At 37.0% G+C, this 25,832-nt stretch overlaps 1 protein-coding gene across 1 annotated transcript in view; it reads left to right on the top strand.

Annotated features, from left to right (window-relative positions):
• Positions 1 to 25,832, top strand: part of CSMD3 (CUB and Sushi multiple domains 3) — a 668,812-nt gene that overhangs the window by 562,786 nt on the left and 80,194 nt on the right. The window contains 8 exon segments of the mRNA XM_068672527.1: positions 1,049 to 1,145; positions 2,296 to 2,400; positions 5,314 to 5,432; positions 6,757 to 6,826; positions 8,549 to 8,665; positions 13,583 to 13,792; positions 19,463 to 19,651; positions 24,345 to 24,522. Coding sequence (XP_068528628.1) covers positions 1,049 to 1,145; positions 2,296 to 2,400; positions 5,314 to 5,432; positions 6,757 to 6,826; positions 8,549 to 8,665; positions 13,583 to 13,792; positions 19,463 to 19,651; positions 24,345 to 24,522 — 1,085 coding nt within the window.

The raw sequence follows: 25,832 nt of genomic DNA, 5'->3' as shown, positions 1-25,832 counted from the left end.
CATTCTGCAATTTTGGGAAATATCCTAGAGACTGAAAATGCAGAAAAGATGCAGTAAATCCCTAGTGAGAATGTATGGATGCTGCCTTCAAAGAAATGTAGTTGAATCACTAACAGAGCTTAGGGATATGGTTTAGTGGAGGACTGTTAGTGTTAGGTCAGAGGTTGGACTCGATGATCTTGAGGTCTCTTCCAACCTAGAAATTCTGTGATTCTGTGAAGGGATAACAATACCTTTTGTGGGTTAGCTTTCCAGTTTCATTTTTATTTTTATTTTTTTTTTTGAGTCCTTCTCAAAGATATTTTAAATTAGGTGTTTTATGCCTAATGTAAAAACTGCAGTCAGCAGCAATCTGGCCCTGAAAACACATTAAATAAATAAACAAATAAATAAATATCAAAATTCAATCTGCAGGTTTCCTAGTTTTCTAGCCTTTTGCTTGCAGCATGCTTGTAACTTCTCCTCCCCAGGAGATAAGTTACTGATGAAAATAACCAAACACAGGAGGCTGCTCTTACCTGGTGGTAGAATTGAACATACTCGTACAGCTGGCATTGCAGAACTGTCATTAATGCTGGATAAACTAGAAAGAATCACAAAGAAACTGCAGTAATTGGCAATACTCTATTTTGTCTTCCCCTCAATGTCCTCCAAATAATCTGGGTATTAGAATAGTGTTCTGTGCATACATGATTTTCATGTCTGTGTAGCTCTTGTCAGAGGTAATATATGGTTGTCACTAAGGGTCACATAATTTGTAAGTCTGAATTGGCAATTAAATCCAAACAAAATTGTTAGAATGCAATTTTATTTGCTTAATGTTGATTTCCCATTGACTTTGGCAATGACAGTAAAAAACAACTTTTCATGATTGAAAGCAACAGAGTTCCTGAAGTGGTCAGGAAGTTGGACTTGATGACCTTCCAGATGAACTGTTCTATTCCTTTCTGTTCTGTTTCTTTCTGTTCTGTTCTACAATTTACAGTATTTTTACATTAATGCAGAGGGGATTAAGTTTATATTCTTTACCTCACATTTTTCTTCATAGGTTCAAGTGGTGAGTTTTGCTACAGAACACAACTGGGATTCCTTAGACTTTTATGATGGTGCTGACAACAATGCTCCAAGGCTCGGAAGTTATTCAGGTGACTGAGAATATTTTATAAGATATATTTCACAGAGTCAACATAGATTTTAAACACACATCTTTTTCTAGTTCCTTTTTTTTTTTTCCTTTCTATGTTTATTTCTCCCATGATTAACAACAGGTAGTATTTTTTTTTATTTTAGTAATCAGTTGTCTTCTGTAAGACTTCTGTAAGTCATCTTCTGTCATCATCTGTTAGTAATCAGTCATTTTCACAAATTTGAAAAATTGAAAATTTTAGGAATGAAATAATATTCAGAGACTCCCAAACTATAGGCATGAACTTAATGAATGCTGGCTTCTATTAATCTCGTGATTTGCCCACTCTTATAGCAGGAGACAGAAATACAGACCTCTACACTAGATGCCTCATGAAATAATACATTACTAAAGAATGCATTCTTTACCCCTATTTTAGATAAATGAGATCTGTTTGTTTGTTTTCCTTATTTTCTTTTATTCTACTTCTTGTGTATGACATGAGATTACTAATAATGAGTTTGTTGCCTTGCCATTCTAAGATTCTTGTTACAGGTTTATGCTGAAACAAATAAGTAATCAATTACATTTCTAAGAAAAGCCTTACTAAATATCTTTGGTGTTGTTTTATATATTTGATTGTAATGCTTGGAGTTATTCCAGTTACAGGATTTTCTCTTGCTTTTATGAAAACCCTAGTGAGTATTTCTCCATTTGTTGATAAAAGTGTGTGATATGACCTTAGACCTTGTTTCCCTGAATGTCCACAGTTCTTGTCTCCAATATTGTCATGCACTGAAAATGTAATAAAAGTTTTAATAGGGGCAGATATTTGACAAGCATGCATGCTGGCAGGATTTTGAGCAACCTGATCTAATGAAAGACATCCCTGCCCATGGCAGAGTTTGGGGGGGGGGGGGGGGGGGGGGGACAGGGGGCATCTAGATAATCTTTAAGGATCCCTTGCAACCCAAACTATTTTATGATTTTTATGATTCTAAGACAAAATATGTAAGAATTGATTTAATGATCTTTGCCTCTTTCTCTTTCTCTTTCTCTTTCTCTTTCTCTATCTCTTTTTCTCTGTCTTTTTGTACCCACACCCATTTTACATATGTACTTAGTTCAGTTTCTGTGCACTTCAATAATATTTTGATTTCTCTTTTCAGGAACAACCATACCTCCACTTCTAAACAGCACATCAAATAATCTGTACCTAAACTTTCAGTCTGATATCAGTGTTTCAGCTGCTGGATTTCATCTTGAATATACAGGTAATGCAGATATGTTCTGTTAATTAAGACCGCTTTCTGGTTCTAGACATCAAGTGTACTGAAATGATACGAAAGAGGAATATTCAGTCCTATTGAATATAATGAGCTACATACTGTTACTTCTGTATTTGTTAGAATTACATCTAATTACAAGGTAGCAAGATCAGGCCTTAAATCTGTATTGCATAGATTGGGAAGTTTGATTTGTCTTGTTTTCACCTTCATTTTTTGCTCTTTCAAAATCTTTTCAGAACATACAACAGCCAGGAATAAATGCATGGCCCAAAAACTCCTGTGGTGGGCTCAGCTGCGCCCTGCATTTGGAACCAGCTGGAAACAGTTTTGTCCAGCACAGGGCAGCCCTTGACCTCTCTTTACAATGGCCCCTGCAGCTCCCACTGTTACCAAAATCTGCATATTATGCCCAATGCAATAATATATGCACTACATAATGGCCTTTAAGTACATAAGAGAACAGCAGATTTTTTAATTTTTTTTTTTTCATTTTAAAAAAATTATTGCTGAATACTTCACCAGCAGAAAAGGCTGTAATTATAAACATACTTTCCATCTGAATGAGATTGCCTTTAGCTGACAGACAGGAATTCTGACAGTCACTAACATTTTGTTACAATTTTATTTTTCCCCAGGTGTACAATTCCCTCTGCTCATATTGGCTATGGTGTCCAATCTGCATAATTGTTTCATGGTTATTTCTTGTCATTTTTACAGTATGCAAATCTCATGCTCTCTTTGTCTAATTAGCCAGTCAGAGTACATAGCCTTGCAAAAGTGCCATATGATAGCTTCTCCATATCTAAACATTTATTATAGGTTAGCATTATCCTATATTCTTGAAATACAGGTACCGTCTCAACTTATCACAACTTTAGAGAGAAAAAACATGTAAAAAGTTATGAAAACAAACTAGCATGAGACTGAATCCAGTGAAAAATAAAATGCATCTGTATATTCATACATGTTCAAATAATTGAAATACGTAATTTACTGCTGGTATATAGCTTTCATCTCTGAATAAAGAAACTGAGATTTCAGAATAAATGCATTGATCAGAGCAAAATTCACTGATTTGAACACCCATTCTTCTTAACAGTTCTAATCATCTCTGACCCTCTGTCACGGAATTAGACTAACACAACTCTAATGTAGTAGCAATTAAGGATTTATTGTATAACTCCATAGCAGATAACAAAGTAAGATAATATGATTTTAATGACACCTAATCAGTATCTAAGTATTAGTAAATTAACACAACGATCTAAAGAAATTTGCTACAATATAAACAGTGACTTAGTTAAAGATTTGTGACTGGCAAGGTTCACAAATACACTTCTCAGGGGTACCCTGGGAGGTGTCCTAACACAAGCAGAGATCAAGGGTGCAGCCCACTGTGATCCCTGGAGGGCTCCAAGAGTTCTTGTTTGGGATCGCTATTTATACGATTGTGAGGCCATTGTTTTCTGGTCAGTAATATTCCAGAATTCAAGTCTTTGCCAATTTGTTTAGTAAGCAGGCTGTGCAGTCCTTTTCCTCTTAGACCTTAATTGTGTCCCTGTCAATTAGCCACATCACAGGGTCCAGATGTGATCAGAGGGTAGGCCCGATCATCTGAGGCATGTATTGTATAAACAGGTTTTAAAGGGAAAAGTCAAGCTTCACTGCACTCTATATGTTATAGAGAATATTTATGTATTTACTTTATCCATTTCTTAGAATTTGTGTTAGCTTGCACCATTCATGTATTATAAATACTTGTAAAAGATTCTTTAAATCGTAATTTTTATTTAATTCAATTCTTACAGGAAGAGATCAGTTACATTACCAAGTTTTCAAGTATGTAGAAGATGATAATATAGTGAAGTGCTGCCATTACTGAATTTCACAATATTTCCCTATTGTCCTATGTACTGATGTTTAGTTGCTTATCAGTCCTGGCTTCACAATTAACTAGGGTGGAGTACTTGTACTAGGCAAAGAGAGTAACAGAACTGCTTACACTTCATGTTAGACATATTCTTATCTCACTGGGAAACTGCAATGAAAAATGTATTATTTTCTCTTTTTTGACAACCATGAAAAAGCACACATACAATGCATGGTGTTTATTGCAGTCAGGAATTTGAGATATTTCTGTTATAACACTAAAGATACCATGTTAAAAATAACAGATTAGGGAAAATTTGAGGTGATTATTACACAAATATTTTACTCTGTGCATGTGTGAAAAATTGATGGAAAAATATCATCAGACCGATGGAGAAACAATGCAAATAAATACAGATTTATGGTTTGCACTATTTTTCCTGTATTTTGTACCTGTTGTAGTATTGGCTAGCATTCCCCAGAACAGAGGCTCAGAAAGTAAAGTGCACGTGCTCCCAATTTTAGTTAGGTAGGCTATGGTGAGACCGTGAGTAGGAATGAGTTGGTATGAACCGTTTCTTCTGAGCAAAGGAAATACAGGGGAAACTTTGCATTGAGACTGCAGATTGTTGTGAAATGTTTGTTGTCACCCTGCTTATTTCTTTCCCTTTCCTTTGCTTTTGAAAGGAAGTTTTCCTCCCTTTATAACTTTTTTCCTTTTCTTTCTTTCTTTTTCTTTCTTTTTCTTTCTTTCTTTCTTTCTTTCTTTCTTTCTTTCTTTCTTTCTTTCTTTCTTTCTTTCTTTCTTTCTTTCTTTCTTTCTTTCTTTCTTTCTTTCTTTCTTTCTTTCTTTCTTTTTTTCTTTTTCTCAGAATATTATGCTACTTGTTTGTCCACAAACTGCTGATACCCAACAGGTTCCTAAAACATTGGTACAGTGTGCCTACATACAATGTACACAGAAATGGTGTGAATTTAGGATCGGATTCTGTATTACTTAGAATGTCTGAACTTCTCAATTTTTCACAGCTATCGGTTTGGACTCTTGTCCTGAACCACAGACCCCAAGCAATGGGATCAAAATTGGAGACAGATATATGGTTGGAGATGTGGTATCTTTCCAGTGTGACCAGGGTTACTCCCTTCAGGTGAGCCAAGTTTCCAATTTCACATGGTTCCTTTTACATGGCTATGTTACTGAATATTGTTTCCACTTGAGATGCTTCCTGGTACTAAGGTTTCCATTGATAGGTTACTGTTTTCAATCACTGGTTTTTGGGTTTTTGTTTGTTTGTTTTCTCCTGTGTGACTCTGAAGTCAATAGTCTCCACTTTATCTAGTTGTTTGAGAGCATAAGAGAAAAAACAATCATTACCTATTCATACCATGTCCCTATTTTGGCAAATAAAAAGACAATACCTGCCTGAAATAAAGGAAATACAAAGAACTCTGGAATGTAAACCATGAAAATACACACAAAAAAAACCTCTTCCCTCTATAATGTTTGTCTAGCACATGCAGCATGACTTTGCCTCTTAAATATTATTTATTTATTTATCAATTTATTTATTTATTTATTTATAGCAAGGGGTAGATATGCCTACACGTGCCAGTGAAGGCAGCATGTTTATTTTTCTTCTAGGACAGAAAATGAATGGTTTGCACATTAATAAAAAAATTATTTACAATTACCATGGATGCTTTACAGATACTTGGTTCCGTCAAATGCTACAGGCTATGAAAAGCAACTTTTCTTTTCATATGAAGGTTGAACAAACAGGCTAAAAAGCTACTGATCTTTTTCTACTAGGTCATCTTAATATGTACACTACGTGGTTTTGCAAGATATCCCAAGTACAGTTTTCTCTTAAGAATTTTCATTTTCATATTCTGTTCCACTCTGGTGGATCTTGGAACTAACCAGTAACAGATTACCTGGAAATCATAATACCTAATCTGTTGTAAAGAGTTTCCTTAAATATCTCAGCTTTTCACTACTTAAGCTATTTCAGAGTTGAGCATAAAGACTCAATTTTGAATAGGTATTATGAATTTTAGATGTAAAGCTAGTAGTATATAGGTGGTATGCTATAGCATATAGCTATATAAAGATAGTATGTATATCTTTTTCCATGTTTCACAAATGATGCAAATAAATTCTATGTAAACATCTCTTCAATGAGACCTTTAGTTTGTAGACACTTTGTTTATAATGAGCTGGTATTATGAAATTTGTCTGGAGACCATTAGAAATAATATTAAGGAAATAAACATATTTTTTCTAGTAGGCTGTCACATAGTTACAGTCTTCTCAGAAGGTATGATACAATTCACAGAGTATACAATCTATATTTTATACCTTATTTTTATATACTTTTTTAATTATTTAAATATTGTTGTTGGGATACTAATGATGTATCATATATTGTATATTTTTTATTATATAAGTTAGCAAATGTTGTGCCATTTTAGGGACATTCACATATCACCTGTATGCCTGGACCAGTAAGAAGATGGAATTACCCGATTCCAATATGTTTAGGTATGTCCATCATACATAAACTTTCTTAAACAAGCCAGAATGAGAAATCCAGAGAACTGAGAAATAAGAGATATGTGTAGGGGAAGAAAAAGGGAGAAGTGAAAGAACTGAATTAAAAGTGAAAAGATCAGATTAATCTGAAGATTTTCAAAGTGTACTGCACATATTATAGCAAAGATTTTTTGAAATGTACAGTCAGAAGAAAGAATGGCATATGTTCCAGTCAGAATCTTCTGTATTAATGATGAGACCTCCAGAGACCCTTACACACATACTTAATTTATTTATGAATCATTTCCACAGTAGAGTGATGAGTACTACAGAAAATACTAAAATAAAAATAGCATTACATTATCATCTCTGATGAATTCAACATAAGGCATGTCTGCCCTATTTAACAAGATGTATTATCTTTCAAATTAAGCTATACAGATGACTATATTAATACTATTGGAAGAAACTCTGGGAGCCTGCCAGAAGCCTAAATGAAATATCTGAAATGAATTAAAATATGTTCTGTTTAGATGATGAATAAATATGAGTAATGCAAAACTGTTCCTGAATTCTTTTTCACTGAATAGAAATGGCCTTTTGTTTGGGTTCCCTAATAATAAAAGTTATCGGTATTTGTGATGACTAACGTATAGATAGCAAGATCCCGCAGATCTCATTAAAAATTTATATTTGCTTTTCTTCAGAACAGATTATTTATCCTCTTGACTTCTCCCACATAATCCTGTTCTTAATCCTTTGAGGTAATTCCTATGAGATACTGGGTCCCCACAGTTAGTATGTTATAATCACCAAGATTCATATATTAATCATTAATATTCACAAAGATTCAGGAATTAATAATAATTTCGGGGAAGTTAGTCTTCAGTTTTCATTTTTTAACATTAACATATATCTAGAAAGCCTGATACAAGAGTTGTGCTAGTATATGGAAAATTCTGAAGAAAAAGATCAATTCTCTTTAATGATGTTTTTTTCTATTATTTTTTCTTTTTTGCAAATAATAATTTCTAACTGTGTTTCAAAGGATGCAGCAACTGTTAATTGGACAAAACTGTTACTTAAAAATAGTATTTAACATGATTAATCTCTTAAAAAAAACTTACATTGAATTGTAAGTTACAGTACTTACTGATGTCATGGAAAAATATAAAATTAAGCCCTAAAATGAGTTTAGTTGAATTTCTAGAAATATTTAATGCATTATCATTTCTGAAGTATTAATTTTATCTCACTTGTAGAACAGTAGGGTGTAAATACAGTTTTTGAAAGGTCTCTTGAGAAAAAAAAAAAAGAAAAAAGAATACAGAATATTTTTAAAATACATTTTTTCTCTTACCCAGATGCACACAAACCCAGATGCACAAAAAAACAGAATTGTGTTCATGTAGCTATGAGCTGATGTGTGGCACTTGCATGTTCACAAATGTGGTTCACACAGACAGTGCAGAGTGAACAGCTGTCGTCTTTTCAGGTGCATTTGTTGCTTAAATTTAAACCTAGCCAATCCAGAGTAGAAAAATATTTTTAAGGTACCCACTTGTAAATTACTTTGTTACATATATTTAATGATAAAGGAATGTTTATTTATTTTTTTTGATATAAACTTTGACATTATTATATTATTTACCTTGAAAAGATCCTCGATATTCTGGAATAATTGTTAGCTCATTCTACTCTTCTGAGAAATGTCTGTTTTGTTTTTTGCAGCACAATGTGGTGGTGCCATGTCAGACTTCAGTGGGGTGATCCTTAGCCCTGGATTTCCTGGTAACTATCCTAGCAGTTTGGATTGCACATGGACAATAAAGCTGCCGATTGGTTTTGGTATGTGTCCTTTCATGGATAAAAATGGTTTTGTTTTGTTTTATGGATTAAAAAAATAATCACATTTTAAAATATGCTGAATATTTATCCCAGTAAGAAAGGATTTTGGATTCATATAAACAATCAATCAGACCCTGAAAAGGAAGATTTAGAATAAAATAAGCAAAAATGTATTTGCTTTTCATTTAAAATATACTGTAATTTTATGATTAAGATAAAATTGCTTAATAAGAATAAAGCACAATTTTCTAACTAAAAAGGGTTGATTTCTCTTTGTGAGGCCATAAACCCAACAAAAATATCAGTTAAGAAGGGGTAAACGCTACATTTGAGTTCATTATTTTATCATTAATCGTTTTTTGCATGTCCAGACTGAATATTGCAGCAGCATATATTGAAAATGTTATTGGAAGTGACCACTAGAGACCTCCCACTTAAAGTGCAATCATTGGTAATGTTTAATGAAGTCTTCTATGACTAGCAGAACCTTCTCAGCAAGGCTGCTGCTCTCCCAGTCAGTTTCCAGCCTGCACAAACAGATAAAGCTGTTCCACCATAGATCACAGATGCAGAAATTTGCACTTCTTATGCAAACCTTTTGACACAATCTTCAAGTGTGTTTTGTTTTGTTTTGTTTTGTTTTTTGTTTTGTTTTGTTTTGTTTTATTTTATTTTATTTTATTTTACATTTCTCAGGGTAAAAGCAAACAAATAAAAAAGCAATGCAAAAGCTCTGTTATATGGTTTAGCAACTACATTCCCTTGTTTAGTATCCTCCACAAATTTTGTGTGGATGCATTCCCCTTATCTAGGTCTCTTGTGACAATATTTCATAGTATAAGCTCCCATATCAACACATAGAACAATGTGATTGTTACTAGCTACCAACTGGATATTGAACAACTGATTACTAGAGCCTCAAAGTTCAGTTAATTGTAACCCACGTTCTGCCCATTCATCAAGCTGATATATCTTCTGCTTGCAGATGAGAATGCTATAGAAGACAAAATCAAAAACCATAGAAGAATGAAAGTATATTATATCCACTTTTCTCCCTTTGTCAGTATAGCAAGTAAATTAATCACAGAAGGAAATCAGTACTCTGAAGGAATCAGTACTCATCAAGTGTAATTTTCTCTTTTTAAATCCAGGTTGACTGGTTCTGTGTGCATTTTTATCCTTTATGTGTTTGGAAATTGCTTCCAATTAGACAAGTTCCATAATCTTCGTGTGGGTTGCAGCAAACCTGCAGTTCCCATTGCCTAGGTCTGTTTTTGTGTCTTAAATATATATGCATCTTTAGCCTTTGTATGGTCACCATTGACTTCTCTCATTCACCATGATTTTGCATGGAGAATACCATCATTTCAATTACATTGGCTAACTCACTGAACACCTTTACATGGATCCTATATCACAGAATCATGGAATGGCCGAGGTCGGAAGGGAACTCTGGAGATCATCTAGTCCACCCCCTGCCAAGCAGGATCACCTAGAGCACATTCTGCCGGATGCCATCCAGGCAGGTTTTGAATATCTCCAGAGGAGAAGACTCCACAACCTCTCTGGCAACCTGATCCACTGCTCTGTCACCCTCACAGTGAAGAAGCGCCCCCTCAGGTTCAGATGGAACTTCCTGTGCTTCAGTTTGTGCCTGTTGCCTCTCGTCCTCTCGCTGTGCACAAGTGAAAAGAGACTGGCTCCATCCTCTTGACACCTTCCTTCTGATATTTATTAATGAGGTCTCCCCTCAGTCTTCTCTTTTCCAGGCTAAACAGACTCAGCTCTCTCAGCCTGTCCTCATACAACAGGTGCTCCAGTCCTCTAATCATCTTAGTATCCCTCCTCTGGACTCGCTCCAGTAGTTCTACGTCCCTCGTGTACTAGGGAGCTCAGAATCAGACGCAATACTCCAGGTGTGCCCTCACCAGAACTGAGTAGACGGGGAGGATCACCTCCTTTGGACCTGCTGGCAACACTTCTGAATGCAGCCCCAGATACTGTTGGCCTTCCTGGTCACAAGGGCACATTGCTGGCTCATGGTCAGCCCAATGTTCGCCAGGACTCCCAGGTCTCTCTCTGCAGAGCTGCTATCCAGCAGCTCACCCCCTAGCCTGTACTAGTGCTTGGGGTTATTCCTGTTGAGGTGCATGACCTTGCACTTGCCCTTGTTGAACTTCATGAGGTTCCTCATGACCCAACCCTCCAGCCTGCTGAGGACCCTCTAAATGGCAGCACGGCTCTCTGGGGTGTCAGCCACTGCTCTGAGCTTTGTGTCACTAGAAAACTTGCTGAGGCTGCACTCTGTTCCATTTTCCAGGTCATTGATGAATAAGTTGAAGAAGATGGGACCCAGCACCTGGGGAACAGCGCTAGCTACCAGCCTCCAACTAGACTCCACACCACTAAGCACTACCCTCTGAGCTCTACCATCCATCCAATTATCAATTCACTCATCTAGGTTGCAATAAATCTACAGTGGCAAAATTTTGATTCAAAGCTGGCCAATACCTTTGTCCCTTCTAATTTTTTACACGTCTGGCAGTTGTATAGGATCACATGCACTTACTGGAGTTGTTCTTTATTTATTTATATGTTGGTTGAATGGCATTCTTTTTTTTTTCTTTTTTTTTTTTTTTTTCCAGATATGCCTCACTGTTTTCAATTTGATAATTACCATCTTTTGTCATATTGTTTACTTGATAATACAGAATTTCTGGGTCTACTTCAGAAAGTGAATGTGTTATCCCAAATAGTTTTCCATTCTAATCTGCTCAGATTATTCTTCCATTCTTTTTGAAGTCACTTGTATGATCTTTTTAATTTTAAGACCTGTAAGCGTGGTTCACTCATGATTTACAAGAAAGCCATTCATTCTGCATGGCTTGTTTAAACAGAAGAATATTTAACCTCCATTAACACTGACTGAACAGAATCTATCCTTGTGGGAAACACATCTTGGGATAAGGATTTCCAGATACAACCCTACTAGTTTGTGTGCATTTTGTTCAAAAGTCATAAGATTCAAGTGAATCATTGATTTTTTGTATTAGCATTTTATTCAAATAGCATTGGCACATTAATTCTGCCATTACCTGACTTGAGAGCTTGACCTTATAGTTTCTAGTGTTTCTTTATGAGTCATAATGTTGTCTAGAATCTTCAGGTCCCATTAAGAGCTCTGCTTGTTGAATTATTTAAAATAAAATAAAATTTAAAAATAAATAAATAATAGCAGTAGTAGGTTTATCATGCTAAATCAAAGCAACAGAGAAAGCTATTCATGAGCTATAAGGGAATAGGATTGTTTTCCAGAGATTTTCAAAGACATTTTCTGTAATAAAGAAGAAATAATGAAATTCTGGAATATTGGTTGATTCCATTTCAAATTCCGTAAGCTGGTACATTCAAATAGATATGAAACCTGCTGTCTTTTTATCCGAGATATATTCCCTTCTACCTCTTGCCTTACTTTATTGCTATCTAACTTCTTTTCCAATCCTCACTCCTTCCTTCAGTCCTTTTTGTTTGCTTGCATACTCCAGATTAATACTTCCATTTCACACCCCACATCCAGCAATTCCAATTTGAGTCTTCAAACTCCCATTTAGACTACATTGTTGACATCCTATTTAATTTCACCTCCACTAGGAAGGAAAATTAACTATTCAAGTTTTGCCTTAGCTGAAATAAATCAGTTTAGCTCCACTAAAAACAGTTTTTCTACATTGCATTTCAGTCACTGTATTTATGTTATTATTTATTTAACACTCACTGTTTTCCAGTTCATGCACAGGAAAACTAAAAGCTCCCTTTACTAGAAGAAAATCGAAAGTGCAAAGATTGAAATGGGCTTGACGTTTGCACCATTTCTATATGTTAAATAGGAGTTGAATAAAACTGAATTTTAAATTTAAGTCAAGTTACATTTCATTGTAAAAATGAAAGCAAATTATATTCAGAAAAGTGATGGTTAAACCTGTTTTCAGTGATGCTGTAGTTAGAGCTCTGTGGAGGCACATTCATCTAACTCTTCTGAGTAGTAAAAGTAAAACTTCAAAAACATCATCATAGGAACCTTCTATAGGATTTCATTTGTTGAAATGTTTCTAATGAGAGTTCTTCAAAGTTAGAAGTCATGGATCATAAGCTTTTCCCCTTCATGTTAACCAATATTGTAATCTAAACCAATGACTCTATGCTGACAGTCAGAGCTAACAATCTTAGAGCTGGTTTTGTATCAAAGTGAGTTAAAAAAAAAAAAAAAAAGAGAGAGAGAGAGAGAGAGTAAGGTAGCATGAGTTAGCAGTTATTAAGCAATGGCAATTTAAATTTAGCACAAATTTTGGATACGAATTGAATTCTCTGTGTAAGAAAGGAAGTGTATAGGGTTTTGGAAGGCTGGCAAAATCTGTTGGTACGCTGGATATTTTGTCCGTAAGGACACTATGAGAAACAGTATCAAAATGTTTGCTGAAATCCAAAAAGATCACATCAACTGGCTTCCCTTGGCTTCCCTTGGTCAACTAGGGATTTCCTTGTCATAAAAGGAAATTAAGGTAGTTAAACAGGACTTTCCCCTCTTAATGTTTCCATGTTGGCTGTGACCAATGACTGTGTTCTTTCAGGTGTTTTTCATTAATAAATACCTGAACATCCCCAAAATAGCATGCAATTATAAATAACTTACAGTTCAATGACTTAGATAAGGTTTGTACTGCCTTGTTAACATTTCAGGATTAGTAATGTATGAGAAGAAAGACAGTTTCACACCGAGAACCTGTGAGCATATCATGCATTTCCACTGATTATAGTATTTTCTGATATTATCAGTGTAAAATTTACATACTTTATTGCCTCCCCCTCTCCCCCTGGTATTGATATCAATGTTTTTTATTTGCTGACAATGTTTTTCAGGTGTCCATCTGCAATTTGTGAATTTCTCAACCGAGACCATACATGATTACTTAGAAGTTAGGAGTGGATCTACAGAAACCAGCACTGTTATTGGGAGACTAAGTGGCCCTCAGCTACCATCTTCTTTGTTCAGCACAACTCATGAAACTACCTTATACTTTCACAGTGATTATTCACAGAACAAACAAGGATTTCATATTGTGTATCAAGGTGAGAGTTCAATATTCTTATATGAAAACAAGATGGTTGTTGAAGATTATTTCTTGTCTTGCCATTCCTAAAAGATAAATATGAAATAAAAGTTTGGTTTTTTTTTCTGTTTCAAACTCATTACACATTGTGACCAATCCAGAGAATTACAATTAAAAAAAAGGAAAGAATGTTCCCTCTTAAAAAAAAAAAAAAAAAAAAAAGGAGTTAAAATGTAGGCAGAAAGATACATTTTATGTTTGAATTTGGTTGGCATATTAATTTACATTGCATGGGCTTATAAAATAAGCATCTCTATTATCTCTATTGTTCAATCTTTATAATCATATGGGAATCTCAACGATATGTCTTGGGTTTGAGAAGGGAAAGTTCTAAATATTGTTTTAGATCACTTGATCCATATAGGCTGGTTTAGAGTAACACTAACCTAGAAATCTCCAATTCCATTTTGTTTCCTAGTTGGTAATTTCCCTGGAAGGTTCTTGTTCTCTTGTACCCAAATAGGTCATGCTGAGCTGGTGAAGACCAAAAGTTCATAATTGCATATGCATTTTAAAAGAAATCAGATCACCACTGTTCACAGAAAAAAAAAAAAAAAAAAAAAAAAAAGTCAAATGTTTATTTTAAACTATTCATGATGTGAACAATTTCAAAGGGTGATTTCAAGAGATTTTCCTTTATAGCATTCCCTTATTTCTCTTTCAAGAAAAACAAACCCAAATTGACTTGAACTCTATGTAACATTCTGGAATTGAGCTACTGGAAAAAGTATTAGCTTTTAAAGCAAAAATCAGTTTATGACCTAAACTGCTTGGTATGATTTTCTTCACTTGTATATGTAATACGATATAATTTGTAGCCATAAGGGAACTCTAAAATCTACCACTAAGAAGGACAGTAATATTAAATGTATGTACTGTTACTGCTAGTAACAGTAATCATTTTGGAGATGCTGTTATTTGTGAGCAAAGAATTCCAATTAAGTTCCTCTCAGTTCTTAACCACACAAGAGAAAATTGTTTATATCAAACATATGCAACATGAAACATTCTGATTTCAAAGATTTTACATAGCATATATTTTCGCAATTCTATAATAAGAAGTCAATGTTTCAAATCTTGGAAAAGATCACTAAGATTTGCGAAAGAAGCTTATTTTCAAATCTTGAAAATCTTTGATGTTCATAATTCATTACAGAGACTTTAAATTCTTCTAAGAAAACCCAGAAAAATTACAGACAGATTGATCTTTTCTCTTCCTTTAATATAAGAACGTTTAAACAAAAAAACCCTATTGTATCGAGCCCACTAGTTCTCCAGCTGTTTTCCTGCTTGTGATGTTGTTAAATATATATATATATATATGTATTATTATCAGCTATCTTCTGGAAGACATTTTTTCAAATATGTTGCTTTTTTTTTTTTCTTTCTCTTTATTTTCTATTTACATTTGACCTGATATGTTTTTACACTTTGTGAAAAGAATCATAGAATGGGTCACATTGACAGGGACTTTAAAGATCATCTAGTTCCAACCCCCTGCCATAGGCAGGGATGCCACCCCCTAGATCAGGTTGGCCAAGGCTCCATCCAACCTGGCCTTGAACACCTCCAGGGATGAGGCATCCACAACTTCTCTGGGCAACCTGTGCCAGTGCATAACTACCCATACAATGAAGAATTTCCTCCTAACGTCTAGTCTAAATCTTCCTCTTTTAGTTTAAGACCATTCCCTCTTGCCCTATCATTAACTAGCCTAATAAAGAGTCCTTCTGCATCTTTTTATAAGACCCCTTTAAGTATGGAAATTCTTTAATGAAGTCTCCCTGGAGCCTCCTCTTCTTCATGAGTTCATCTGCTTTGGTGACCACCGGGTCCAGTAACACTTCTCTGTTTGGTTTGTCTAATACCTGGACGAGGAAGTTGTCTTCAGTGCACTCCAGGAGTCTCCTGGAGTGCTTACTGCCTTCCACATAGCTTTCCCAGCAGACATCCAGGTGGTTGAAATCACCCAGGAGGATGAGAGCCTGTGAGCATGATGCTTCTTGTAGCCCTCCATTCCAATGTTCCAGCTGTGTAATTCATACCATCATGTTTCTGTGATAGCAATTACATCATGGTTTTCTACATGCACTGTGGCTTACAACTCCTTTTGCTTGTTTCCCATGCTGTATGCATTGCTGTAGAGGCACTTCAGTTGGGCTAAGGGCTGCGCCATCTTTTTAGATGAGTCCTTCCTAATTCATATGGGATGATTCACAGCTGTTTCCCTGCTGTTTAAAGTACTGGCATTCAGGAGTTCTTTTGAGTCACTTACAGGTGCATTCCCTTCCCTCACCAAATCTAGTTTAAAGCCCTGCTAATGAGTCCAGCCATCTTGCTGCCCAAAACACTCTTGCCCCATGTCTTCAAGTGCATAGCATCCCATGTCAGCTATGCCTGGTCTTTCAAAAGTGCACCTGAAAACTTGGAACCCAAAACATTGATCATGGCAACAGCTATGGTGATCATTCACCTGATCTGTACGCTGCCTCCTCCACAGGTCTCAGTCTTTGACGGAGAGGATTGAGGATAACACTACTTGTGTTCCTGATCCCTTCAACATCTTTTCCAAGGGACATAAAGTTCCTTTTGATGTTTCTGAGTCTCCTTGTCACAGCCTAAGTTCTTCCTATGTGAAAGACCAGGAACGGGTGATAGTTCTATGGCTTAACCAAACTTAGTAGCCTCAAACCTCTCTGTCTAGATTTTCTGGGGTGCTTCAGCGCCTCTCAGAGAGGAATCTCCAATTACCAACACCCTCCATGCTTTTTTTTTTTTTTTTTTTTGTGGAACTGGTTCTTAGACAAGTGGTATGCTGGTCTACCTTTTTACAGGTGCTCATTCCTGTGTCTTTACCATTACCACTGCTGTTGTTGGCACACTTCCTATTTTTTGAGTCCCAGTTGTATAGGGGCCCTTCAGGGGCAAGAGGAAGATTCCTCACTCTGCTTTGAGCAGAGACAAGGGTCCAGCCACCCTTGTCTTGTGAGTCCATCAATTCCACTGGTTTCAGGTTGGAAACTATTTCACCATCCCCTTGCAAGGGTTTAAGGCAGGGGTGTTGTTCAGCCCGCACCACTGCATGATACCGTGCATCAGTCATTACAGTGGTGTATTGATCCAAATCATTAATGTATATTTGAATATTACGTTACTGCTATCTGTCATATTTGCAGCTTTTCTAATCTTACTTAGAATTTCCTGTTCACTGTCACTTTTGTGTGTATAAGTTTTGTAGAAGCACTATATTTATGTTTATGGAGTTTTATTTCCACCTATGAGGTTTCTTTCTCTTTCTTTCTTTCTTTCTTTCTTTCTTTCTTTCTTTCTTTCTTTCTTTCTTTCTTTCTTTCTTTCTTTCTTTCTTTCTTTCTTTCTTTCTCTCTCTCTCTCTCTCTCTCTCTCTCTCTCTCTCTCTCTTTCTCTCTTTCTCTCTTCTTCTCTCTCTTTCTTTCTCTCTTTCTCTCTTTCTTTCTCTCTTTCTTTCTCTCTCTCTCTTCCTCTCTTCCTCTCTTTCTTCCTGATAATATTTTTCCACTATTAGGCACTTACAATTCTTAAACAACAGTGTCACTCTCCCACCTGAAAGAAAGCTTCTGCTTCTCAGTGTTGGCAACGTTGCATCTTGCTGCTCTATGCAATGCCTTTCACATCAAAGCACTTGGTTTGTTTAAGCATTTTAGCTTGCACATCTAGTTAGCGCTTTAGGCTTCTATATTGGTATGTACTTATCATTTTGGCCTTCATTCTGTTCCTTAATACTGTATGCATCAACGATGTGCAGTATAAACTACCTGATTTCCCTTTCCTATTTATTGCAATTCTGCTGTTCACCTTTCTTCTGCTTTTTTTTAGAGGTGCATTGACTGTTAGCCTCATTCCTCATTCCTCCAATGGCATCTGTGGTGGTTTTACTCCACCACAACCCCTCTCATTCCCCCTCCTCAAAGGGAAAAGAGGAGAAAATAAGATGCAAAGGCCTCAAGGGTCGAGATAAGGACAAGGAGATCACTCAACAATTATTGTGACAGGCAAAACAGACTCAGAATAGGGAGATTATTTGTCAAACTTATTACCTATTACTAACAAGCTAGAACAGTGAGAAACAAATAATGAACTAAAAACTCCTTCCCTCAATCCATCCTCAATTACCTCCACTCCCTGAGCGGTACAGGGGAATGGGGAATGGGAGCTGCAGTCAGTCCCTGATGCTTTGTCTCCACCGCTCCTTCACAGTCACTCTCTGCTCCTGCTCCAACATGGGGTCCCTCCCATGGGATGCCGTCCTTCCCAAACTGATCCTGAGGGGGCTTCCCACAGGCAACAGCTCTTTAAGAACTGCTCCAATATGGGTCTGTAACATTGGTTCCATCTGTCAGGAGCAACAGCTCCAGCATGGGTGCCTCACAGGCAGCAGCTCCTGCCAGGTCACCTGCTCCTGTGTGGACTCCTCTCCACAGGCTACAACCCCAGCCCGGAGTCTGCTCTGGTGGGGGTTCTCCACTGGCTGCAGCCTCCTTCAAGTCAGATCCACCTGCTCCACCAGGGGCTCTTCCATGGGCTGCAGCGTGGAGATCTGCTCCATGTGGGACCCATGGGCTGCAGGGGGACAGCCTGCTCCACCAGGGACCTCTCCAGCAGCTGCAGGGGAACTGCTGCTGCATGCCTGGAGCACCTCCTGCCCTCCTGCTGCACTGATCTTGGTTTCTACAAGGCTGTTTGTCACTCCTCACTCTGCCACCTGTTGCTGTGCATCAGTTGTACTTTTTTTGCTTTTCTTAAATCTGCTTTTCCAGAGGCACAAGCAATGTCACTTATTAGCTTGGCTCTGGGCAGCAGTGGGTCCCTTTTGGAGCCGGCTGAAACTGGCCCTTATATAACATGGGGCACCTTCTGGATTCTTCTCACAAAAGTCACCCCTGCAGCTCCTGCTACCAAAACCTTGCCATGTAAACCCACTGCAGCCTCACATCTGTCTTCTATACCTGTTAGCTTTTCCCATACTTCTAGTTTAAAGATTCCTCTGCCACCTTCTTTATTTTCATTTTCAGCAAATTAGATCAATTTTGAATATGGTGTACTTAAAGGTACACTTTGAAAGCATTTTTTTTGTCAGTGGCCTATGTTTTTGGAGATCTAAGTGATGAAGACACAAAGTCTATTTGTTTTCCTACTCTCTTCTTTTCTAGCACATTACTCCCGTACTTAGTAAAATCAAAAGATAAAGTGACTCATCTCATTTTTGCCTTCACAGGAGCTTCATTCCAAAAACCTGTACAGTAGGTTGCTGGTTTGTGTTGTTGTTTCTATTCTCAATGTTTAAAGAACAGGAGATCATTTAAACTTTTGTTGTATGAGTATGTTTTCCATCTGAGGTCAGCAATTGTAAATAAATTTTTATGTGTATTTCCAGAATTTCTGTGGGGATGTTTTCTGTTGGTTTAAAACCAATGATTTTAATTGTCACTCTGATGGAATTTAAGATATATTGGATGTCCACAATTTTTTAATTTTATTCTAATGAAAAGCTTTCAAGCTTTTTTTTTTCTTTCTTTCTTGTTTGAAAGTCTAAAGTGAGCACAATTAATATTTCATTTGCTTTCCACACATTATTTTTCATTTATTTCAGCATATCAACTGCAAAGCTGTCCTGACCCTCGACCATTCCGGAACGGTTTTGTTATTGGGACAGATTTTACTGTGGGACAAACTATTTCATTTGAGTGTTTTCCTGGCTACACATTGATTGGAAATTCTGCTCTGACTTGTCTTCATGGTATTAGCCGTAACTGGAATCACCCTCTCCCCAGATGTGAAGGTATGACCTGAATAGCCTAAGAACCTTTCATTATTTGTAACTTCTCCTAAGGACTGATAACTGAAATTGTTTCAGCTTTTAGAGACCTGTATTATTATATTGTATTCTTTACAGTTGAAGTATTCAATTCACTATGTGATTTTTTAATTTTTATTTTTAGTAGTAGTAGTAGTTGTTGTAGTAGTAGTAATGCTGAAGAGGTGAAATGTTTTATGAAAGTATGAAATCTCTGAAAAAGTATCTGATAAAGTAAGTTTACTTTCAGCTGGTTAGGCTGTAGGTCAGGAATGTGGAGACCTGTGCTTCTTTTTTAACCAGCTGATGTAAAAGCTCTGCACCAAATCAAGTGAAAATGGAAATACAAATTGAATTTCCCAACTTTGGCTACTTACATTCTGTCTTGTAAGTTGGATAGAAATGTCAAAGAAGTTATAAAGTGCAGTTGTCTTCCAGTCAGTGCTTTTTGATGCTCTTTCTACATATATTTATTGTGAATGGTGTTTTTTTGTTTGTTTGTTTTTGTTTTGTATTACACTTTTTAACTTCTTACATTTTCTTTTTACATTGATATCTTTGCAATAGGTAAGCAGGTTCAAAGAACTGTTACTTGCACATAGCTGAAAATTTAAGGGAGATAGAATGAGTATACGTGATGTGTATGTAAATGATGATTTTATAAAGGTGTATTTAATTCCTGGCTATAGTGGAAGGAGCCTGTATCTAAGACCCTGCAGAGGGACCTGGACAGTATAGGTTGATGGGGAGAGGCCAATGGAATGAGGTTCATAATGGCTAAGTGTCAGGTTGTGTGCTTTGGCCACAACAACCCCATGCAATGCTACAGGCTTGGGGGAGAGTGCCTGGAAAGCTGTGCAGAGGAAAAGGACCTGGGAATGTTGATTGATACTTGCCTAAACATGAGCTGTCTATGTGCCCATGTGGCCAAGAAGGCCAATGTATCATGAATAGTGTAGCCAGCAGAACCCCAGCGAGGTGATCGTTCCTATGTATCACCTTGAGTACTGTGTTCATTTTTGGGCCCCTCACTACAAGAAGGGCATAGGCCCTGGAATGTGTCCAGAGAAGGGCTACAAAGCTGGTGAAGGTCCTGGAACACAAGTCCTGTGAGGAGCAGCTGAGAGAACTGAGGTTGTTTAGTCTGGGAAGAGGAGGCTCAGGGGAGACCTTATTGCTCGCTACAACTGCCGGAAAGGAAGTTATGGGAAGCTGGGGGTCAGCGTCTTCTCACAGGCAACTAGCGATAGACTAGAGGGAATGGCCTCAAGTTGTGCCAGGGAAGGTTTAGGCTGGAAATTATGAAACATTTCTTCTCAAAAAGAGTAGTCAGGCATTGGAACAGGTTGCCCAGAGAGGTTGTGGAGTCATCCTCCCTGGGGGTGTTAAAGGAAAGGTTGGATGTGGTACTTAGAGACATGGTTTAGTGGGTGACCCTGGTAGTAGGGTGATGGTTGGACTAGATGATCTTGAAGGTCTCTTCCAATCTTAATGATTCTATGATTTTATGATTCCTCACAGTTTCAGGAGGGTTACTCAGATTAAAGGCCTAACTTCTCTCTGTATTAAATAGGAAAACTCAGCATGAAGAATCAGATGTTCAGTATTGAGCATGTTGAAAAGGAATGCCTGAAAAATAATAGTAATAATAATAAAAATAATTATTTTCTGCATTTCTACATTGTATTCTAAATCATCAACCTAAATTTAGGCATTTAAATTTAGGCCTCATTATTCAAAATCCTTCTGGATTCAGTGAGCCATAGGCATTTCTGGGAGATTCAGTAGCTAAATTAAGAGCTATCTAATACTGAATTCAGAGAGAGAAACCGTATTATATAGAAAGAGATGACACCTACACAGCCTGTCTTTTGAAAGGGTAAGAAGTTAATTCATCACAAATGAGTTTCAACCTTCATTTTATGGATCCTGAGGGAATAGTATTGGTTTATGTCTTAACTGCTAAACAGCTTAGTTTTTTCCTTTTAGTTAGTTCTGGCTGCATTTTCTGTGTGTCAGAATCAAGACAAATTACTTACTGAATTGAGTGACTCTGTTTCTTTGTATTACCTTACCAGAACCACCAATTCTAAGATAGCCCAAAGCGTATTGCTGTTCTGTGACACCTCTGATCAACTTGCTGGGCAATGGCTGCAAGTTCTGTTTCTGTTTCTATTTAATGTGATGTGACACATTAATGTGACACATTAATGTGACAAGAAGATGCAGACGAAAGATCAGCCTAATTGATAATGGGGTTCTAATGTGTGCTGCATAGTCACAGATTGCCAACCTTTGTAGCTCCTAGAGAAATTTCTAAAGTTACATGTGCTTTTTTTTTTTTTTTTTTTTGTGCAAGTATTTACTGCAGTATTTTTAGTAAAGTTTTTGACAGTTTTATATGCTATGCTTTCTTTTCTTGTTTATTTGTTTGTCATTAGTGAAGGAAAAATGTAATTAGGTATCTTCTAGTTGTTTTGATTTGAGGTAAAGTTCTTCTGTCCAAAAGCATATACATATGGGCTTTTTTTTGTATATGACAGATAGCACAGATGACCATTTTGTTTTAAACTTGTGTTTGCATTAGTATATTTATAGTAAGGCTGCATAGGTTAAGTGTATAATGTATATTATACATGATTTTACATAGATATTATACATTATACATGTATAATACCTCAGACTTCTTGAAGCAGACCACCTGAATCAACTGTCACTAAACATGCTTCCTGTTTGAACAGTAAACCTCCTTACCTTACAGCATAGCATCAAAGTGGATATATGTAAGACATAATTCATGCTTCACCTAAACACAAAGAAACAGGTGTGTCCAGAAGAGTCCAGAAGCTGCCCTATGTTAGCTAAGAGACAGTTTCAGCCAGATCAAAAAGGAACCTGCCACTGGCCAAATCTGAGACAATGAGCGATGCTGGTTGCACCTCTGTGCAACAGCAGTTGACAGAAAGGGGTGAGAAGACGTAGAGAGAAACACGCCTGCAGACACCACAGTCAGTGCAGCAGGAGGGCAGGAGGTGTTCCAGGCACGCAGCAGCAGTTCCCCTGCGGCCTGTGGAGAGGCCCCTGGTGGCGCAGGCTGTCCCCCTGCAGCCCATGGGTCCCACATGGAGCAGATCTCCACACTGCAGCCCATGGAGGAGCCCCCGGTGGAGCAAGTGGATGTGGCCTGGAGGAGGCTGCGGCCCATGGAGAGCCCCCACAGGAGCAGGCCCTGGGCCGGAGCTGCAGGCCCTGGAGAGCAGCCCACGCAGGAGCAGGGGGCCTGGGGGGAGCTGCTGCCCATGGGGAACCCCGGTTGCATCAATTTGCCCCTCATGGATGAACCCCATCGTACAGAGCCAAGCGGGAGCGGTTTGTCAGAAACCCATGGTGGGTATATGCAGGAAGGAGGAAGCAGCAGATGAAAAGGATGAAGAGAGTGAGGGTGAAGGAATGGCATTTGAAGTGTTATGGACTGACTGCAACTCCCATTCCCCATTTCCCTGTGTTGCTTGGGGAGAGAAGGTAGATGAGGACGGGGGGGGGGGGGGAAGGGGAGCGGACTTTAAGTTCTCACTGCTCTAGTCTGTTATCAGTAGGCAATAGATTACACCAGTCTCCCCTAGGCTGTCTTTTTTTCCCACAGTGGTAACTGGTGTGTAATCTCTCTGTCCTTACCTCAACCCATGGGCTTTTATTCATTTTATTTTTCCCATATTCTGAAGAGGGGGAGTGAGAGAGTGGTATGGCGGAGCTTCACTGCATACCACTCTGGAACCACCACAGGCAAATCTTCATTTCCAAACACCTGTTCTTTGGTTAGAGATTCTTAAGCATATTTTAGGGAATCTGGGTTGCCTTTCCTTGCCTTTTTAGGATGGGGAGGGAAGTATGTAAAATAAAGCAAATTACACAGCTTTGCTCAGTTTTCCAGAACTAGGTTTCTATAACATATTTTCTCATCTGTTACATGGATGTTGTCACATTCAACATGTATCTGAAACCTTTTTGGAGAAAATCATATAGTTAGCACTAAGAGCGTTCCTGAAATGCATAGTTAGGAAAGTCCAAAAACTGTATGGTCAGTCTTATACTGTGTGATGTCTAAATTAGTAAATAACACTTCAGTAAGAATTTCAGAAAGGATTTATTTTGTCCACCAAAATTTATCTTAGGAAGTGCAAAATTGTTTTTCATACGGTGGCACACAAAATTTTCATTTTTGAATTCCTCTCTAAGTTTTTTCCACACATTCTCAGTCAACTTAGCATATATCTTCTTTCATCTGATAGTTTTGTTTGGCTATCTTCTTGTGACAATAAAGAAAATAATTCATGTGTTTTCCTGCTAATTTGTAATTTGCATTAACACAAAGCTGGAACAAGATTGTTCATTGCTTTCACTTGTGTGGGGAATGGTTTAACCCAATGTCTAAACATTACTTTGGTTTCAGATCAAATAGTATTTATAATTTTGGAATTACTTATATTTTTATTTCTGATTTGACTAACAACGTGAAAAGTAAGGAGCAAGGAGCTCAGTAAAATCTATTTGCTATAGGTAAAACAGTGGTGTTTACTATTTACAGTGTACTGAATGCATTTAAAGGTATGAATTTCATATGATCTAAGAAGAATACAAAAAGTGTCTAATGTTTTTAAAACAAATGCCCTCTCTATAGCTCTCTGTGGAGGAAATATAACTGCAATGAATGGCACCATATACTCTCCAGGATACCCTGATGAGTATCCAAATTTTCAAGATTGCTTTTGGCTTGTAAGAGTACCACCTGGAAATGGAATCTACATCAATTTTACGGTTCTCCAAACAGAGCCAATATATGATTTCATAACTGTCTGGTAAGAAAACATTACTATTATTATTATTCTTTATTTAATCTTCATGTAACACTATGCAACAAAGTATGAATGAAAGTGAGTATATTTGTGATTTCTCTCTTGACACTGGTGTTCTGTTTACTGAAAATGAGTGATTTGCACTTATCCATGTTTTCCAGTGTATCATTTTCTCTAGATAACAGTGCAACATAAAGTTGCATAGCCCTTGATGTTAGGAATACAGGAAACAATAGCATAGCAATAATAGTAGTCCTCATCAGTTTATTGATCAAGCCAAGTTAACAGAAGTATGCTATCTCAAGAAGTCATAATTAAGAAAAAAGTGATAATAAGCAGTTGCAGCCATGTGTATTATGGTGTTTTAATGCCAATACAAGAAACTACAGCAACACTTTCTTCATGTCTTCCAAGTTGGCTTCTTTAAAACTATTGAAGAGTACATAAAAGTCAAGACTTTACTTGTATTTGGCTATGACAAAGAGTTGAGCTAACTATAGCTGTAAATAAATTACATTCTCTGTATACCCGAATCCATGTCTATCACGAATCTTTTCAGATATCAAAGCTGCCATTGTTCTTAGTTGCAAAGTAAAGGCAGGAGGCTGTAATCAAGAGGAACATCTCCTGTAGTAATTATGAAACTGTTACCAAGGGCACCTTAGATGTTTCAACAGAAGTTAAGACTTTGGAAGTTTGCCTAAAACAGTAATTCACAGATTATTGAATCTGCAGGTGGAGAGGGTAGTCTTGTAGTCTAAGTAGCACAAAACAGTGAGAGGAAATTTGGAATATTCATAATTTGTTTTGTTTCTGTTGCACAGAAATATTAATTTGGCTTCATATAAATTCCAATATAAATCAGCATTTCATTCCCATTTTCCTAAATAGCTCTCTGTACTTTGTTGTGGTGATTTCTGTGGGATCTAGATATCTTTCACCTTGCATAATACAAACTGTCTTGTCCTATATCCCAGATATTTGATTGCTTTGCCTTTTGCTTAACCAAAATTTCATTTGAATTATGTATCTAGACTATCGTCCTGATAGATAATTTTGAATCCTGTTTTACTCTTCCCCACTTGTTTTATGTATCAAACTTAGGCTGACCTTCAGAATCTTTCCTGAATTTAGTTATATCTTTATATTCATACAGACATCCTTTCTCTACTTCATCCACACAAATCAGAACACTACTATCCATTTCCAGTACTCCTTCCATTTGGCTCTTCCTTTCTCCCAAATGATTTCATGTGGTTTCAGTTATATTCCTGTCTGTATTATAAGCTTAGTTCTAACAATAAATGTAATTG

This window comes from Anas acuta, chromosome 2, assembly GCF_963932015.1.
Source record: "Anas acuta chromosome 2, bAnaAcu1.1, whole genome shotgun sequence".
NCBI classification, from domain to species: Eukaryota; Metazoa; Chordata; class Aves; order Anseriformes; family Anatidae; genus Anas; species Anas acuta.
This window is presented reverse-complemented; position numbering and strand designations above follow the sequence as displayed.